The sequence below is a fragment of the Acanthochromis polyacanthus genome, chromosome 3 (genome assembly GCF_021347895.1).
Source record: "Acanthochromis polyacanthus isolate Apoly-LR-REF ecotype Palm Island chromosome 3, KAUST_Apoly_ChrSc, whole genome shotgun sequence".
Taxonomy (NCBI): Eukaryota; Metazoa; Chordata; class Actinopteri; family Pomacentridae; genus Acanthochromis; species Acanthochromis polyacanthus.
The window spans coordinates 5,589,474-5,608,814 of record NC_067115.1 but is presented as its reverse complement, the minus strand read 5'-3'; the positions used below and the strand labels follow the sequence as shown (position 1 = coordinate 5,608,814).

General features: G+C 40.8%; 2 protein-coding genes across 7 annotated transcripts in view; both read right to left on the bottom strand.

The window, feature by feature from the left end:
- Positions 1 to 981: 981 nt before the first annotated feature.
- Positions 982 to 13,180, bottom strand: soul5l (heme-binding protein soul5, like). The gene is made up of 7 exons (XM_022211068.2): positions 13,036 to 13,180; positions 11,973 to 12,032; positions 9,426 to 9,507; positions 9,204 to 9,324; positions 8,980 to 9,119; positions 6,699 to 6,862; positions 982 to 5,574 (listed from the first exon to the last, which is right to left on the bottom strand). Coding segments are annotated over exons 1-7 (1,059 nt in total). The 5' UTR covers positions 13,038 to 13,180; the 3' UTR covers positions 982 to 5,084.
- Positions 13,181 to 15,988: 2,808 nt separating this feature from the next.
- The window catches only part of LOC110947486 (protein GPR108), a 28,915-nt gene continuing 25,562 nt past the window's right edge, over positions 15,989 to 19,341 (bottom strand). For 5 of the 6 annotated variants that reach the window (XM_051946178.1, XM_051946175.1, XM_051946180.1 and 2 more), the window contains 2 exons: positions 18,642 to 18,763; positions 15,989 to 17,625 (listed from right to left, as the gene is read on the bottom strand). In XM_051946178.1, the coding sequence (XP_051802138.1) occupies positions 17,538 to 17,625; positions 18,642 to 18,763 (210 nt within the window). In that variant the 3' untranslated portion in view covers positions 15,989 to 17,537. Of the gene's footprint in view, positions 17,626 to 18,625; positions 18,764 to 19,341 lie in introns of all 6 variants that reach the window. The other variant, XM_051946177.1, reaches the window with a different exon arrangement.

Here is a 19,341-nt window from a genome sequence, read left to right as displayed (position 1 = left end):
TACTTTAGGACCAAGGAACCCTTAAACAGCTGAAAAGAAGTGAAACTATCTTTGGGTTCCTCTGTCCAGTTTTTAAAAGCTGGCAGAAATGGGAGGACATTCAGGAGTTTAGCTCAGGATGCATTGTAAGGAAACGCGACATCACCTTTCTACCTTTTTCTGTACAGCTGAGGGTGTGTCAGAATTTATAGGACATGAATACTTAAAAAAAAATAATTCCAGGAATGACAGATATTCAAGCCTCCCACTGCAGCTTTTTTTGTTTCAGTGAGCAAGACTCATGATGAATTTCCCCCTTACTTGCGTAAAATTTAAAATTTGGACTCCTTTCAGGCTTTACATTGAGCACATCTAGCAGACATACAGTGCAGTAGTGATTTTAATCAATCTGATCAACCGCCTGCGAGTGTGTGGTAATAAGACGCGACAACAGCTGTCGGACATTCATGAAATAATGTAAGACCTGACCTGTAAGCAGCAATTCTCAGCCAGCAGACAGCCTTTGGTCCAGCGGAGGTCCATAGACGGGTCAGACACATCATTAGGAGCTCAGTTTCAACACTGGGATCTGGTTTGTAGGTGGGACATGTGCAGCTGCCCATGCCGCATTCAGGGACCTCTACAGTGAACGTTTGAACACCACTGATAGTGACGTATGCCTTTACATTTCACATATCCCTTCAATACTCATTAATCTTGTGGATCAAACCACAACACTGATATTTTACACAAGCTGCCTCAAGCAGGTGCTGAAAGTGGAGCGAACCATCACCAGCAGCACGGTCACCTCATGAGTCTGGGCAGAGTCCGGTCTGAAGAGGAACTCGAGGAGTCTGCTGGTGTTTTCTTTGATTCTACCACCCGACGGCTGGAATTTTCAAACCCTAAACTTCAGGGTAAAACAGACAAAGCAAGCACATTAGAAAGAGTAAATGATTCTTTTGGTTGAAGCTCAAATCCGTCAATAACAGAACGAGTCCATCAAGAGTTTTCTTTTTTTATTGCACCCTCCTCAGAACATACAGTATGTAGCTCAGAGATGCATCGACAGCGAATGGTATTTATTCACATACATAACTCTTATTGCATTGGTTTGATCAGGCATGATTTTTTTGAGATCTTTGGTGCAGCCTTACCACAATTACTTAAAATGCTGCGTGGCTGCAAAAAAGTAAGACCAAGAAGAATTGTTGTGGACAGAGTTTCTGGGTATAAATACGAAAGTTTTAGGACAAATTTCACAGGACAGAATGGAGTTAGGGCCTTATTTTCTCCATCAGAGTAAAGGTGTACTGTAAGATTTCCTTTGGTAACAAACACAGAAACAACCAACATCCTTAAGGGCTGAAAGCATCTATTTCCTACTCCTTAAACCGCCAGGTAAGCCTTTTGAAAGGTTTTGTTGTCTGAGGCGTTTACATAAACTTGTAGCGTTTGTCCTCTTCTTTTTTAGCACATTTTACCTTCTGCAGCACATTACTGCCACCAGCTCTTACTGCTTTCTGCATTCAGTTTAAATATCATGCATCATGTAACCCCTGACCTCATCCTATTTATAGACTGCACATCTTCTGGTAAAACACCAGATACAAAGAAAGCAAAAACCTGCTCATCTCAACATTGTGGTCAAAAACTCCACAGGCAAATTTAGATTATTGTGGAGACGCACAAAAGAACGAGGACTGGGAAAGTTCACGCAGAAAAGTAATTGAAAAGATGCCGATACCTGGTTTAATGGTAAAGCGTGCTGAGGGAGGAGGTGAGTCTGTGCTTACACACGTGGACAAAATTGTTGGTACCCCTCAGTTAAAGAAGGAAAAACCCACAATTCTCACTGAAATCACTTGAAACTCACAAAAGTAACAATAAATAAAAATTTATTGAAAATTAAATAATCAAAAACAGCCATTACTTTTGAATTGTTGATTAACATAATTATTAAAAAAAACAAACTAATGAAACAGGCCTGGACAAAAATGATGGTACCTCTATAAAAGATTGAAAACTATTTGACCAGAGTGACATGATTAACTCAGGTGTGTCATTTAATTGACATCACAGGTGTTTCCAAACTCATAATCAGTCAGTCTGCCTATTTAAAGGGAGACAAGTAGTCACCCTGCTGTTTGGTGAAAAGGTGTGTACCACACTGAACATGGACAACAGAAAGCGAAGGAGAGAATTGTCCCAGGACATCCGAAAAAAAATTATAGACAAACATCTTAAAGGTAAAGGCTATAAGACCATCTCTAAACAGCTTGAAGTTCCTGTGACAACAGTGGCTCATATTATTCAGAAGTTCAAGACCCACGGGACAGTAGCCAACCTCCCTGGACGTGGCCGCAAGAGGAAAATTGATGACAAATTGAAGAGACGGATCGTTGGAATTGTATCCAAAGAGCCCAGAGCAACCTCCAAAGAAATTAAAGGTGAACTCCAAGGCCAAGGTACATCAGTGTCAGATCGCACCATTCGTCGTTGTTTGAGCCAAAGTGGACTTCATGGGAGACGACCAAGGAGGACACCACTGCTGAAAAAAACTCATAAAAAAGCCAGACTGGAATTTGCAAAAATGCATGTTGACAAGCCACAAAGCTTCTGGGAGAATGTCCTTTGGACAGATGAGACCAAACTGGAGCTTTTTGGTAAGGCACATCAACTCTATGTTCATAGACTCAAAAACCAAGCATACGAAGAAAAGAACACTGTCCCTACGGTGAAACATGGAGGAGGCTCAGTAATGTTTTGGGGCTGCTTTGCTGCATCTGGCACAGGGTGTCTTGAAAGTGTGCAAGGTACGATGAAATCTGAAGACTATCAAGGCATTCTGGAGAGAAATGTGCTGCCTAGTGTCAGAAAGCTTGGTCTCAGTCGCAGGTCATGGGTCTTCCAACAGGACAACGATCCAAAACACACAGCCAAAAACACCCAAGAATGGCTGAGAGAAAAGCGTTGGACTTTTCTAAAGTGGCCTTCTATGAGCCCAGATCTGAATCCCATTGAACATATGTGGAAGGAGCTGAAACATGCCATTTGGAGAAGACACCCATCAAACCTGAGACAACTGGAGCTGTTTGCTCATGAGGAGTGGGCCAAAATACCTGTTGACAGCTGCAGAACGCTCATTGACAAATACAGAAATCGTTTAATTGCAGTGATTGCCTCAAAAGGTTGTGCAACAAAATATTAAGTTATGGGTACCATCATTTTTGTCCAGGCCTGTTTCATTAGTTTGTTTTTTTAAATAATTATGTTAATCAACAATTCAAAAGTGATGGCTGATTTTGATTATTTAATTTTCAATAAATTTTTATTTATTGTTACTTTTGTGAGTTTCAAGTGATTTCAGTGAGAATTGTGGGTTTTTCCTTCTTTAACTGAGGGGTACCAACAATTTTGTCCACGTGTGTATGTATTTGGATCTTGCTGTTGTGTACTTGTGTGAGCACTGAACTGTGGTGGAAGAAAGCAGTCAGAACCTTAAGTCTAAGTGTTAACACCAAACTATGAAAATGCTCCACCACAAAGACCTACATTCAAAACTTTACATGAGTAAAAGTTTAAGGATTATCAGACAAATGTGTGTGAAGCATTCAAGTTGAAAGAACTTATCTTGCAAAAAATAGTTCCAGTCAGTGTTTTACCGTTGTATAGGATGTTTTTTGGGCTAATATTACTGCTGTATTCATGTGTATGCTGCATTTAACCGCTGTAGATGTTTAAGGTGAAGTACATTTTAATACATTAACGCAGTTTAGCGCACAGCAATGCATCATATTACACAATGTAATTTAAAAAAAACAGACAACATTTACCGGTGAGATCTTTTAAAGGGGAAAAGTATACAAATCAAATAAGGAAAGTGCAAGTAAATTAAATTTGCAGTGAAGTCCAGTTCCTCAGTAGATGTACTTTGTTACATTCCACCACTGATGTTTTACGTGAGGCCATGTAATTAACTCACAAAACATTTTGGGCTAAGTTAGTGAAACGAAAAATCAGTTTCTGTAAATTTTTCTTTATTTATTTTTTTAACACCTCAGATTGGAATCAGCTTGTGTGGGTCTGACTTCATCATTTGATTATCCTAAAACATTCATTGCTTTTATTTATTTTTTGCTCAACTTTTACCTGAAGAAGTTAAGGGAAGGTCTGACTAGACGAGGCATGCTGTATGCTATTAATATTCTTTGTGTAAATATCCAAAGGTTGACTAAACTGGCCAGAAAAATCCACAACAAAACCCAGAAAAAAAAACTAAAATATGAAGAAAACAAGTTTTGCAAAGCATATGGCCAGAGTTTGCAGGCACTTTTGAGCATAAATACTAGTAATAAAGGTTTTTATCCATGGTAGAAATAACGCTAATAATATCTGTGGTATTATTTAGTAAATTTTAGTATTAGTTAGGCTTAAGACTGCGACAAAGATCCCAGTGAAGATGCACACTGATTTTATAATGATTCACCAATATGTTGCCACACATACGAAAGTAACTGATGAAGCTCGTAGGAAGTTATAACTGGACAGAAACTCTCAGGAATCACTAATTACAGCTTTAAACTCCACTGACAAGAATGGCTAGAACACATTAAGACAAGTGTCCTCTGATATAATGGCCTGCTGTGGTGATTTCCGGCATTTTATTTATCGAATACACACAGATGTCCATTGACGCCCCATCAGTTAGTTAGCTGACGGTGAAGGACGCCCACTTCTGCCCTGCTAGCTTCATGAATCAACACATAACATGGAATACTAAGTGTCTAACTAATACATACATTTTACTTAATTCTATGATGCAGCTGTTTGATAACCTCAGAGGGACGACGTGGGAAGGAGTGTACTGGGCGATACAGGAGGTGCTGCAGGTGCAAAGCTGTGATAGAACATATATTTAACCACTAAGTGCCACAAGGAGGTGTAATACACAGGAATAGAGAGATAAGGAGGAAGAGAACAGCGTGTCCATCTATGTCACACACTCACCCATCTTTCCGTCACACCTCCTCCAGTGTTTGCCTTCTATTTAGACTCCATGTTAATATACTTGGATTAGCTGCTGAAATCACATCTGGCTGCTGCTAATGAGCGCCGTCTGGCTCCACCTTGGGGCTGCCGTTGGCCGCTGTGTCCACAGAGCTCTGGGCTGTGCTGTTCCACTGGGCGGCGTCGGCCTGCGGCTCCAACGACGGGCTCACGGAGGCGGGGTCGGAGGAGTTGGTGGTCGAGTCCAGAGGGGCCTGGGCGGAGGTCGGGGGATGGCTGAAGGCGGCCTCAGCGGGCAGGTCGGATGAAGGACTGGGCGGAGGGTTAGATGGCGGGAGGGCGGGCGAGTCAGCGAGCATTTGTGAAGAGGAGTTGGACGTTGTGTTTGAGGACTGGTTTGAGGGGGCGAGTGAGGGTGAGTCAGAGAGTGTGTGAGGGAGGGGGTCGGACGGGGCGTCTGTGGGTGAGTCGGTCGGAGTCGGCCTGGGAGTGTGTGCAGGGGTCGGCTCCTGTGGATCAGTGCAAACCGGCTCGCCCTCGGCTACGTACCACACCTCATTGTGCCTGTTCAACAGCTTCAAAGGACTGCACACACACAAAGACAAGAGCAAGAGAGAAGACCACAGTGGTGAGAAATGAGTGACATCTACGTGTCTGCACGAGGCCATTAAATCCTCTAATCTGGTTACTTTACTCAGATGTCATTTGTTTCCACTCACAAATCCAGATTTGCATCAAAATGCTCATATTGACAGTTATGCTGACTTAATGATCAAACTTTTTGTATAGATAAATCATGCACTGCACTAGAATCTCTCTTCATGGAAGATTTGTGCAACGTACGAGTAAAATCTCTGCTTTTGCACCAATTATCATTTGCACTACTGTGTTTCTACAGAATGTCCTAAAAAGTCTGACATCATTTCGCAGGCCAATCATTTTGGCAATTCTTGCTGAAATAACCTCAGATTTTCACAGGTTGAGCCATGCCGTTCACTCCCAAAGAGAAGTCATTTTGCGTCTTGGAATATGCTGATGTTGACGATGGTCTACCAGATCCTGTAGCCCTGCATAAATAGCCTTCCTCTTCAGATTTTTTGGCACCAAGTCCAAATTTGTTTTGCCAGTTGGTGAAGTTTTTCCAAATTTTGCACAGTCTTGGGTGACTGTGTGCAAGCATATTCTGTTTGGGAGTGAACAGCATGGCTCAACCTGAAAACAGAACAAAAATAAAACATTCAATATAAAATCTTGATCTGTTTCTATACATTCTGTGAAAATCTGAGGTTGGTTCAAGAAGAATTACCAAAATTACTGACCTGCGAAATCATGTCAAATATTTTGGGGGACACTGTATATTCCTTTCTAGCTGTAAATTTCTGCATATATTGACTTACATTTAATTTTATTACTACTATTTCTTCCCTCCCTGTTCCCCTTTTTTCTATAGTTTCTTTATCTTTTATTATTCTCTTCCATATTCCTAGGGTGACACCAACAGTTGAAACCAAATTCCTTGTATGTTGTGTACGTAGTTGGCCATTAAAGCTGATTCTGAAATCAGGATCTTAACGGCTCCTTAGAGCAGGCAGCTGGTTCACACTAAGTACAAAACATGGACGACAGCAAAAAAGAAAAAAAAAGAACTAAACGAACATGTGTAAGCAATTCCCAGTGAACAAGAAGAAAGTTAGAAACGACTGTGCCACCTGTCATAGCCGACTCCGTAGTGATAGCTGTGATTGTAGGGCGCTCGGACTCTCTCCAGCTCTTTGGTCAGCAGGTGGGCGTGAAGCCTGGAGGTCACCGACAGCATCCAGCCTCCGTAGCTCCTCACGTACACGTCCATCTCCGGCATCTCGGTGAAATACAGCTGTGCAGTCGACACAGACGCAACATCAGCAAACAACAAGCTTCATTACAGAATATACTGCAAGAAGTAAAGTGCGGTGCAAACACCATCCATTGAAACCTCTGACAGGTGAGATTAATAACACTGATGATCTCATTACAGTGCAAAGTTCTGCAGGGAAACCTTGGGTCCTGGCATTCATGTGGGTGGTACTTACTGACCAAAACACTGCTCCAGACTGAGCACCTCTAAGGGTCAGACTAGTTTTGGTGGCACAATGGAAACATGGTGAATGAGGGGTGGATCTGCCTGACACTTCAAGGACACCATGCACCCATGTGGTAGCGACGTATCGATCAAAAGGTCGCCACATCCTGAAACACAACCTGCTATATCGTACACTTTTCTCAAAATAGGACCATAATTTACAAAAAGAACATCATGTTGTGTTAAAGGAGACTTGAAACTAGTGATTGAGCACATAAAATTATGAGGAAAATGTTTTCTGAGGTAACAAATCCAGTTTATACAATACAGTCTGATTTCTTTTTGCAACCAAAGGAGTCGCCCCCTGCTGGTTGCCAGAAAGGATACAGGTTTAAGAACATTTAAGACACGACTTCCCTCTGAGATACAGTGGGGTAAAATGGAAACAGTAAAGTACATGTTCCTTAAAGTCCAGTACTTGAGAAGATGAACATTTTACATTCCACCACTGATATTTAGGGTTAAATCATGTGATTAATTCCCAAAACATTTTGGTCAAAAGTTGGTGAAATTAATTTTTTTGTAAATATTACTTTTTTCACACTTAGTTTTGGACTCAGCAGAGCAGAATAGATGTAGATGTGCTTGTACTTACTTTTGCTGAGCTTTAACCTGAAAATTTCGTGTAGGATCTAACGAGACATGTCACATTACAAGGCATTCTGTCTGTTACTAGCACCCCTTTTGGCATAATATATATTTAGATTATTACGATTAACCCTTGTGTCATCCTGTGGGTCAAATTGACCCGTTTTAAAGTTTGAAAATGTGGGAAAATATGTTTTCATAGGGAAACTTTTGATGTCCACATTCTCAACATTTTGGTGAAATTTTTGAACATTTTTCAGTGGAAAAGAAGAAATGTGAAAAAAATGTTTCTTTAAGAATATTCACACAAAAAAATCAACCAAAATCCAATGAAATTCATTGGATTTTGGTTGATTTTCTGTGAATCTTCTTAAAGAAAACATAAATTTTACTGATATATGAAGAGTTCATTTGCAAAAACGGTTAACTCCGTTTTGATAAATTTTCAAAAAACTTTTTATTGTTTACTTGAGATAGTATCAATTAAACTGAAGTTGAGTGGATTTGACTCAGTAGAAAAATACATGACAAAATAGAGAAAAAATAAATTATTAGTGTTATTATTATTATTATTATTATCTCAAATAAACAATAAAAAAATGAGCTTTCTGAAAACGGAGTTACCCGTTTTTGCAAATGAACTCTTCATGTATGTAATCACTTTAGATATTTTTTAGGATTTTTTGGAAGATTTTTACTCATTTTTTGAAAATATTTGCAAGAATTTTCTTGCCAACTTTGGGGATTTTTTTTAAAATAATCACTTTGAAGAGAAATTTTTAGGGAATTATTGGAATTTTCTTCCTGAAGGTTTTGCAAATTTTCATAAATTTGGGGAATTTTTTTGCTGAATTTTTGGGATTTTTTGTCAGAAAAGGAAACAATGTTTTTGGTGTCCACAAATGAAGACAACAGGAGGGTCAAAGCTTCATCAAAGAAATGGTCAAAAAAATAAAAAATCACCACAAAACGTCAACTGACCTGCTAGTGACACTGAACTGAGCATTATACAGTGACATTATTAATCTATCAGTGTCTGAAGCTTCTTATGTAAAGGTTATGAAATGTAAAAGCAGGACAGGACAGAGGCACTTCCTGAACCACCGTGATCTGTTTCTATTTTGCTGAGCAGCACTGGAATCAATCCTCTCTATTGATCTTCAAGCAAAATCACAGATTAAGTTACACAAAAGTACTGAGGCGCTAAACAGCATTTGACCTCAATACAGGAAAGGGCAGTCAGCCAACTCCATACAGGTGCTTCACATCCCCCCTTCACTCACCTTGTCATTGGTGGGTGCAGGCGGCTTGTCCTGATAGGCTGCAGGCAGCGGGAAGTTGAGCGTGTAGATAGCCGGCTCCCACATCTTGGTCTCCTCCGGGATCTTGACCAGGACGGGGGCGGTCATCTCCATCTGGACGCCTGCCCAAGACGCACACGGTTAAAATAAACACAGCAAAGAACCCCCGTCAAAGCTGCTGCTGCTCCCTCCTGTCCTGATTCTACCTGCTTCATTGGCTCCTGTGATGTACTGGAAAAGTCTCCTGAAAGCCATGGCTGCTCCCACTCCCATGAAATAGGCTTCGGCATCTGTTGACAGCCAGCGAGTCGGACTGTAGTGTCGCACCTGAGCGGAAACACACATGTACCGATAGTGCGTGAGAAATAAAAGCCTGATGAGCAGGAGATGCGTGTATTTGAGCTGGCTGATGGCTGGTTTTCACTCACTTCATACTCATCTGTTTTGCAGACCAGCTCATATTCCAGACACTCCTTTGACTCTGTGCAGAAGCTGGTGTTGCTACTCCGTCTGCAACAGTGACACAAGAAAGAATATTCAGAATTGACATTTTTAAAAGTTTGCATTTGATTTTTCAGTTCATATTGAAGAAAACATTGTTACCACATGCAACAACAGTTTAGACAATAAGGTTCTGTAGACTTTGGGTTTAGGAGAGGCGCTTTGCTTTATTAATCTGACCATCCCTCATGCACAAAGAAGCCGTGCAGAAGCCTGACCTCATTTAAATCCAACACCTTTAAGATAAACTGAAAGCAAACTTTTATCATATGAACAAAATCTATTACAAAACAAGGGGTAACTTGAAGTTTCTGTTCTGTGAGGCTGTAGTCAGTTCTAGCTGTGCTTTGTGGTAGAAACTCACATTAGCATGCTAACATGTTGACGTCTGCAGGCATAAGGTTCGCCCATTTAGTTTAGCATGCTAACATAATATTTGCTAATGAGCGTTAAACACAAAGAACAGCTGAGGATTAGAATGTCCTCCGTTTTGCAGATTGGTCATAAGCAAAACTACTGGACAAACTGATATTTGCTAAAACATCATTGCAATTTATTCCTGAATACCATGAATTTGTATAGAAAATATCTGTTTTTTATAAACACCTGACTTCCCAATAATTACTGAAATATTTGAATAAAATCCAAGCTGTTAACCACATGGTGGCACTAAGGAGAAAGTCAGGAGATCGCCAAGGTTTGCTGAGTTATCCTAGCCTAGCCGCGCTAGACCCATGTTCTGAAGGCACAAGGGTCTAGGCACGCTACAGGGAGGGAGGCGGGCTAAAAGGTTATCTATCAAATCACTCTGCAGCAATTGGGTAGGTATACAACCAATCAGCGCAACGAATAGGCTCCTAGAGCGCCGGAAATCAGAGGATGCGGTAGTTTGGTGAAGCCTTATTTATACAGTCAATGGGTGAAGCTCAAGTATATTACAGACATGTTAACAGAAAGATTATTGAGAGTCGGTGCTAATGGAGCTCAATGACTGTTGTCGTTTTTGTTGTCGACCCTGGCAGAGAATTAAATTCGTTGCCGTGGGTTGTCTAGCGCGGCTAGGCTAGTTGTTTCTGGTTGTTTCTGTCAGAATCGTCGTGCCTCTGTCGTCACTTAGTTACGCCCGTCTTCTGACTCTACACTTCATGTTGATTGGTCCAGCCAGTTTTAGGAGCATCCAACCTCAAGGCTTATGGAGGGTAACTAGACCCACCCTGGCAGAGAATTAAATTCGTTGCCGTGGGTTGTCTAGCACGGCTAGGCTAGAGTTATCCTGAAGTCTGAACCAAATTTAATGGCAATTTGCCAGCAGAAATCTCAGAAAGAACTTTATTGACCATAGTATGAAGGATGGTGTAATAATAAAAAAGAGAGAAAAAATAAGGTAAGAAAATAGGAAAGAAAAGACTATTAAGTGTGAAAAAGATGGTGACTAATCCTATATTTACATTAATACCAATGTCTGTCACCAAAACTTGTGTTGTTTTTCCTCTGTCGATGAACTAGAGGTTACTAAATCTGTATTTAATCAGAATCTGTCTCTGCTTTGCGTCTCAGTGAGGAGATATTCTGTTTGTACAATTTTATATTCATTCTCATTCTGTTTCTGCAACAAAAATATCAACCCTGGGTGCAGAGGAAGGTTCAGGAAAACCTCGGGATACATTTTATGAGTTCAATGAACAGAAAAACTGACCTGATGGTGTTGCTAAAGGAATATTAACGGGCTCACCAAAGTAATTAAAATTCAGCCTGTAAGCAACATGAACAACTGTGGTAAATGCCACAGCAATCCATCCAGAAGTCAACAAGATAATTCAGTCTAAAAACTGACAAAGCAGCTATAGTACCCAAACAGACATATTGGAAGTGTGGTTAGAAATAAGTGCAAATGTTAAAAGCTGCAATAAAAAAACAAAGAAAGCAACAGAAAACTATTCAGCTTCTAGATGACTTTTTAAGATGTGCACCAGCAGCAAAACCACAATCATCTTTGCTTTTGGCTTTGACCTTGGACCGGGCTCAAGTCCCTGTTCTGAATACCTGATGCTCCTGCCAGCAGTCAGAGGACACAACAGCCCCTTCAAGCAAACAGCGATACCACAATGTGACACACACAAGTGATGTCTGGTAACTTTATTAGCTCTCCAGACCACTAATGCTATAGGAGAATAAAACATCTCTACAGCAGAGCTCAAAGATCTATTTGAGAGCCTTGTTTGAAGGGTGGAAGCTTGCTGGAAGAGAACGTTAATGTGCAGTGTGTTGGAGTGAGTGTTTGATAATATTACATGTGGTGGTTGGAGTGGATTGAATGCTCTTAATTGAAGCGTGATGGAGAAAGATGCGAGTCATTCTGGGATGAGGCATCTGCCAGGTTAATTTGTGACAGATTCGGTTAAATTTGTGTTCAATGTTTGGGTGTTTTTGGCCACGTTGCATGAAAATCCATTAATCTGACATGTTCCACTTACCCAACACTACCTTCAGCTGAGACCACCAGGGCCAGGAAGGTCAAGACAAAGATGAAAGCCCTGAAGAAGAAGAAGACACAAGTCAGACGCTGCACAACTCTTTCCTTTGGGATTCAAGAATTTCCTACGGGATTATTAAAGATTTATCTTATCTGTGAGTACAAAGGAAAACATAAAGATTCAAGGGATTGGAAATGCTAAATGAATAATCTATATTGAAGTTAAAAGTTTGAACACAGAAGAAAACATGCACTTAAGCTAAAAAACTGATGAAGGACAAACTGCATTGTTCATTTTCTGCACTAAAGGAATTCGTGGACAAATAAAGGCAAATGTTTGGCAGCAGAACTCTTCATTTCTTCCAGAATTTTAAGCTTTTACTGCATGCTGGGGAAAAGGGGATACAATTCTAGTCAGAATAATGTGACACCTGAGAGAAAGAGTGAGTGACAGATGCTAGAGAGCGTGCGTCAGGCTGCTGCTGCATTCCGCTGTTTGCACTGCAGAGATGAAATGGGACACGTCTTCCTGCTCCCCCACACAGGGGGGAGAGAGGGAGAGATCTGCTGCATCATCAGGCTGATGTCTTTCGCAAATCAAAGGCGTTTTGAGGTCAAGGAGGATCATAAAGCGCATTACATCCCCCTGATCGCTACCTTTTCTGACCGTTTCAACCTCCGCCAAACCCCGATTAAGGACAGGCAGCGTTACCTAATTACGGTTATTTCAGGACCGGTTGGATGTAGTTTTCAAATACAATCATCAGATTAGTTACAAGTCGCTGTCCAGTGTTATGCACAAGTGTTACAGCAGCCAGGAATGTGTGTGTGTGTGTATATATATATATATATATATATATATATATATATATATATATATATATATATAATGAAATCCCTGCGTGCACAGCCCACCAACAATGACGCAAAAACAGCAACTTTACCTCCGCACGACGCGTCAAAGAAAAAGTGGCTAAAAATAAGACTCGGGTGTTTCCTGGCGATCAGAAATCCTCTCCCGCTATCTGTGGATATTTACTAAACGTAGCAGAGCTGATACTCACATTGTCGCGATCCCGTGTGAGATGCTTTCCACCTGCCGGGGAGATCGCAGGGAGGAGCGGTGTTTGGAGACGCAGTGCGCTGCTGTGACTGCCGCCGCTGGCTTCACTGCGGACTGCAGAGAGGACCGGAGAGGAAAAGGAGGAGGAAAAGGGAGGAGGACGAGGGGGCGGGAGGAGGGAGGCAGGGAGGGGCTGGGCAGGCAGCAGCATCCACTCTGCTGGGCTGGACCAACCATAGACAGCAAACACATGATCTGTGTGTTTTCTGACGGAGTTCATCTCCAGCTCTGCAGCAGTCAGTCTGGACTGGAGTCCTCCATCTCTAATAAATCTGACAGGAGGAGCTCACATGTCCAATACTGCTCTGAAAATCTAAATATAGACATGTATGTACGTGACTGCATTTTCTATAAGGGAATTACCGTTTTTTTTATTTATTTTGTTTTGGTTCGCAGCATCAAATCTTCAAATTTCAGTCTTTTATCTTGAAAATTTTCTGTGAAAATGTCATTCAAACAGTTAAACAAAAAGCAAAAACTGAGCTGTATTTTGAAATATGATGCCCTGCAAAAAATAAAATAGGACAAAACTGTGTTTTCCTACAGCTCTAAAATAAAGGAAATATAATTACCACATAAAAATACACTAAATTATGTTTTGCAGCTTTAATTTTACATGACATGGTTATTTTTTTAGATATGCATATATATAAAGATTGTGTAACTTAAACTTCATTGAAAGTGAAAAAATAAAAAGCACAAAACTGTAAAATTGCAGAACCAGTACTTGTTTTTTGGTTACAAGTTGTTGTTTTTTTTTTAGAAAGACTAAATTACATATATGTATACAGTCATGGAACAAATGATTAGACCACCCCTGTTTTCTTCTATTTCTTGTTCATTTTAACATCTGGTACAACTGTTGGTAGATTTGTTTGGACAAATACAATGACAGCAACTAAAATAGCTCATAAGAGTTTAATATAAGAGCTGATATCTAAATATTTTCCATGGATGTCTTGATAATAACTAAAATCACTGAAGTTCTTACAGCAAAATGTCCCAAAAACAATCGAGTAGTGAAGATATCAGCAGTAGAGTCCTGACAGAGCATCTCCAGGGACCAAACCCAGCATCTGGTGATGTCTGTAGGTTCAACACTTTAGGCTGCCACTGACTGCAAAGGATTTGCAACCAAATACACTGCCTGGCCTAAAAATTAAAAAATGTTGCCACCTGGATTTAACTAAGCAAATAGATAGGAGCCTTCCATTCGATAATTACTGCAGTGATGAACACTTATTTATCTCTAGCTGATGCAGTGAGGAGTGAAGGGGGAAGAGGAGAAAGAAAGGAAAGAGGGAAAGAGGGAGGAGAAGAGAAGGGGAGAAGAAAAAAAGAGCAAGACAGACAAAGAAACAAACAAACACATTTCTAAAAGGCTATCTGGCCTCATTGGCACCGAGTTGGTGGCACCTATTTTAGAATTCATTGAGGATTGGGGGTGAGGGAACAAAGGAGCATGTCTGTCCTGTGTGTGTGTGTGTGTGTGTTTATGTGTGTGTGTTTATGTGTAAATGTGTACACTTACGTATGTCATTGTAATTGTGTTTATATATGTATGTGTTTATGGACCCCTTTGAAAACGAGATGCTACATCTCAAGGGGCATTCCATTAATAAACTTTAATAAACTTTAACTTTAGGAGCTTCTCATTTCTTAAACAACCATGTTGGATGACAAATCCTGTGGTCATGGAAAGGATGTTAATCTGTCTCAGAAGGGTCAAATTATTGGTGTGCATCAAGTAAAGAAAACAACTAAGAAGATGAAATGACGAAAATCAGATTAAGAACCGTCCGACGCATCATTAAAACCTAAAGGATAGTAAAGAACCATCATCTTAGAGGAACAAATGTGCTCTTCATGTGGTCTGATGAGTCCAGATTTACCCTGCTCCAAAGAGATGGGGGCATCAGGGTAAGAAGAGGGGTGGATGAAGTGATGCCCTCATCATGTCTGGTACCTACCAGCCGGTGGGGGTCAGGTTCAGCAACATTATGTTCCAAAACAATGAGGTCAGCTGATACCTGAAGATACTGAATGACCAGGTCTTTAATCAGTGTAGATTTTCTACCCTGATGGCATGGTCATATTCCAAGATGACGATGCCAGAATTCATTTGGCTCACATTGAGAATGAGTGGATCAGGGAGCATGAGACGTCATTTTCACACATGGATTGACCTCCACAGAGTCCAGACCTCAGCCCCATTGAGAATCTTTAAGATGTTCTGGAGAAGACTTTGCACAGCAGTCCGACTCTCCCATCATCAATATAGGATCTTGGTAGAAAATTAATGCAACTCTGGACAGAAATAAATGCTGTGACATTGCAGAAGCTTATCGAAACGATGGCACACTAAATGTGTCTTGTTCTCAGAGCGAAAGGTTGTCAAATGAAATATTAGTGTGACTTTTTTTTTTTTTTTGGCCAGGCAGTGTATTTAAACTGACAATTTGATTTATGATTGTTAGTTTGTCCAATTACTTCTGGTCCCTTAAAAAGATGGAGGGCACATATAAAATGTGTTGTAATTCCTGCACCGTTCACCTGATTTGGATGTAAATACCCTCAGATTAAAGCTGAAGCTCTGCACTTAATGCACATCTTGATAGTTTCATTTCAAATCCACTGTGGTGGTGTACAGAGCCCAAATGCTGAAAACTGTGTCAGTGTCCAACAATTTATGAGCCCGACCGTAAAATGTCATCACTACATCTTTTCATCCCATTAGATATGTGTGAAATTATGATGCAATTAATATCATACCAGAACCATCAAAATGTAATCAGTTTATCCTGCAGTTTAAGTGAATTTGATGAAATATTAGGCCTCAGCTAAAGCATACAAACATAAAGCTTCTAGACAGATATACACATTACAGTGTCATCTGAGACCTTTCCAGAATTCCAGCTTTATTGTGACAGTTCATACAGACACCAAACAGCCCTCTGTAACAAGCAGAAAGCCTTCTTCAGTCAACTGAAGTGAAGGTACACCGACTGTTCCCTCCTGGACACCCAGAGCCTGGCCCCAGCCGTCTGCACACACTGGAGCTCGGTCGTCCCTGAGCAGGAGGGACTGCGGCTGAATCTCAGTAGTCCTTCCCCGTTTCCTCACATTTGTCAGCTAACGGAATCAAAAAAATCTCACTGAAGTGGAACCTGTGGACACCATCTGGTACGCTCTACAAAGCCTCAGCGCGGTTCTCTTGAAAAGTGTAATGTGCCTTCTCTTGCATCAACAGTCATATTTACAAATGGCCATCTACCCCGACTGTCTGGCTGCACACGTTTCTGATCCTCTACAAACCAGTAAGTCATCAATAATTATTAATAAAAATAAGCTTCACATCAAGAGCAAAAAGGTAAAACCCAAAGCAGGCAAATTCAAAAATCGGTTAGGTCACTTTTCTGCCCAGACTGACACAGCAATGCCAATACGGGGGGGAGGACGAAAAAGAGCAAGGCCGTTACTGAACATAAGCTGGGCCACTGCTCTGAGGATTTTAGACATGGATCCAAAAAGCTGTTTATTCATCAAGAGGTCCACATGTCTCCACATGGGCCGGATTCACAGAGATGTAAGGTGTCCTCAACCACTAAAGCACTAAATTACAGCAGCGGTCCAAGTGACGGACTGGGAGGAACTCTTACCTCTCCAACACAAACAAGAATACTGAAATAGAACATTTCAATTTGCAGTAAGCCAATATATTGAAATATACAACCTCTTACGTAATATATTTCAATATACAAATCAAATATGTAAGAAAAAAGTAACATACCGTACAGTGTGGTGATGATCAAGTTTAGTAATGACTGATGGGACGTTACTGAAGCCTGGACAGTGGGAAGAGACATAATGAGCTGTTTGCCTAGGTTTTAAATATACTGATTAGCCTTTTACCTGAGTGTGGGCTATCGTCTCCAAAGGGGAAAAAAAACTGCTGTGTTCAAATCTGTGTTGTCTCACATTCACACACGTGTACTCACATCACACACAAAAAGGTACAGCTAAGAGGCTCACAGGAGTACCACTTTAAATAGTCGATAGAAACACACCCAAAATCAAGTCTTTTTCTAAAATGATAATAATCTTTGGAGAAAGAGAGAAATGAAATCTATCAAGAGATCAGAGCTCCTTTCCTTATCTCCACCTGTCCATGTGGCAGGAGCCTCCTGAACCTCTCAGAGTTTCTGGGTGGAGTGTTCCAAGGAAATGAAGAGCGTCCAACAAGTTAGTCTTCTTTTTGTTGTTTTTCTTTTTCTTTTTTTTTGCATAGCCAGACAGTGGGCACGGCCACTGCAACCACAAGAGGAGTTTGTTTTAAAAGGAGAGCTGTCATTATGAGTGGGGAGCCTCGGTCCATGTGTACCCCTGAATACCAGCTGGCCTGGGGATGTGTAGCTGCTCTCCCTCAGTGATGCAGCGTCCCGCTCACAAGGTGGACTCTTTCTGGCGCTCGCGACCGTTAGACGTCTTCTTGACTTTGGAAATTCCCTCCAGTGCTCCTGACTCGGTCACTCTACACAGAAACAAAGACGATCAACAGTTACATCATTCTTACACTTGTTCTACTCAAAGCTGGGAAAAACATCAAATAATAATTCAGTATTCATTATGCGAGAAAAAGAAACTCATTACGCTACACTAAGGCTCACAGAATCACTAGTTTCTGTTAAACCACTCCTAAAATCCTTGCTTGATGTGACTTGTATGTTTACTCCTTTAGTTTTTGTTCTTTGTCCTCTCTCCCTGTATCTCTAAAAACATCTGGCTGGTGTTTATGTCCTCTCATTGGTTGTCTGTCTGCTTTTCATCTCTCTATCCTATGGAAACACTGATCATGAATTAAAAATTTGACAGGAGATGAATGTAGAATTTCCACAGAGCTTAAAAATCCCCTCCAGTGACACTTTGTTAACACGTCCATATGGTGTTTTTTTTTTTTTTTAAATGAGCTACAAGATGTGTCAAAGTCAGTCAAAAACCACAGCTGAGCATTTCCTCCATAAAACTGCAGCGTAACAATGACAGTCTCAAAAACACATATTTGTACAAAACACACCAAAGGGACTAGCCCGCTTAACTTGCAGGGCGAAGCTTTGTGTGCCATTATTGTTTCTGGTTTAACTGAATTACTTAATGACTTTAAGTAATTACTAGTTTCTTTACAAGGAAGCCACAGAGTCCAGTTAAATTTAAGCCATTTTAAGGAAGGAGGGGAGTAGTTTCGAGGCAAAAATTAAATGTCTGACTTTGATATATAGAGAAGAGTCTTTAAGGGTTACATCAATAACTGGAGAGGGACTTCTGGGTATTTTATCAATTTGAAACAGGTTTAAAAACAGAATCTGCCAAAGGTAACTCTCTCTGTGACATGCTCTTTTCTCCAAGTGCACTGTGCAGACACTACGTCAGGAATTTAGCTGGGATGACCCTCAGTGAAACAGAAGGAGTAAAAACTGCGTAAGTCATTGTGGGGTTAAAAGGGGGAAGAAGAAGAAGAAGATGCAGGCTCGTACAGACGTGTGCGCTTACACTTCATCCATCTCTACATCCTCCTCGTCCTGGGGAAGCTGGAGGTAGGGGTTATTGGACGCTGGTCGGAACTTGTAGCCCGTCAGCACAAAAAAGATCAGAGTAGACAACTCCACCAGAAACTGATTTAAAAAAAAAAAACAGAGTGTGTGTTTAATAACATGGACAAGAAGAATATTAAGATGTACACCAAAGGCAAACATGGATAATGTTCACAGCTGGCTCACAGCTCATGTAGGTAATGGTGTGTTTTATAATTTGCTAAGAGTGCATATTAAAGAGTGGTATTGGTTCTGAGGAATAGGAAGTTCAAGAGCATCATTACCACGGTGTGACTGTAATGAAACAAAGAGAAGAAAGGTGCAGAATCGATAAGAAGGAGCTTATGCTTTACTTTACTTATTACTCACGTGTTTGAATGCAAGGATGATCAAGACATAAGGTGATTGATAATCAAAGTACAGACAGTTTCTGACGTAAGCCGTAATCAGTAAAGAACATGAGCTTGTTGTGTGTGCAGTCTCTGATCTTGCTTTGCAGAGGTGAAGTGATTCCTACGAGAGCGATAATGACAAAACATCTGCTGTGACAGAGGAGAGCGGACCAGTGCAGTAGTGGAGGGGGTGGCCAGCCTAGATAGCTATACACGCTGTTGGAGTATAAGAAGACTGGGCCAGCTACAGTTAGCAGTCTGATTCTA

Coding starts and splice junctions, on each gene's coding strand:
- soul5l (XM_022211068.2), bottom strand. Junction 9,325..9,425: donor GCAAAACAGATGAGTATGAA/GTGAGTGAAAAC, acceptor GTTTCCGCTCAG/GTGCGACACTACAGTCCGAC. Junction 6,863..8,979: donor CTGCACCCACCAATGACAAG/GTGAGTGAAGGG, acceptor TCGACTGCACAG/CTGTATTTCACCGAGATGCC.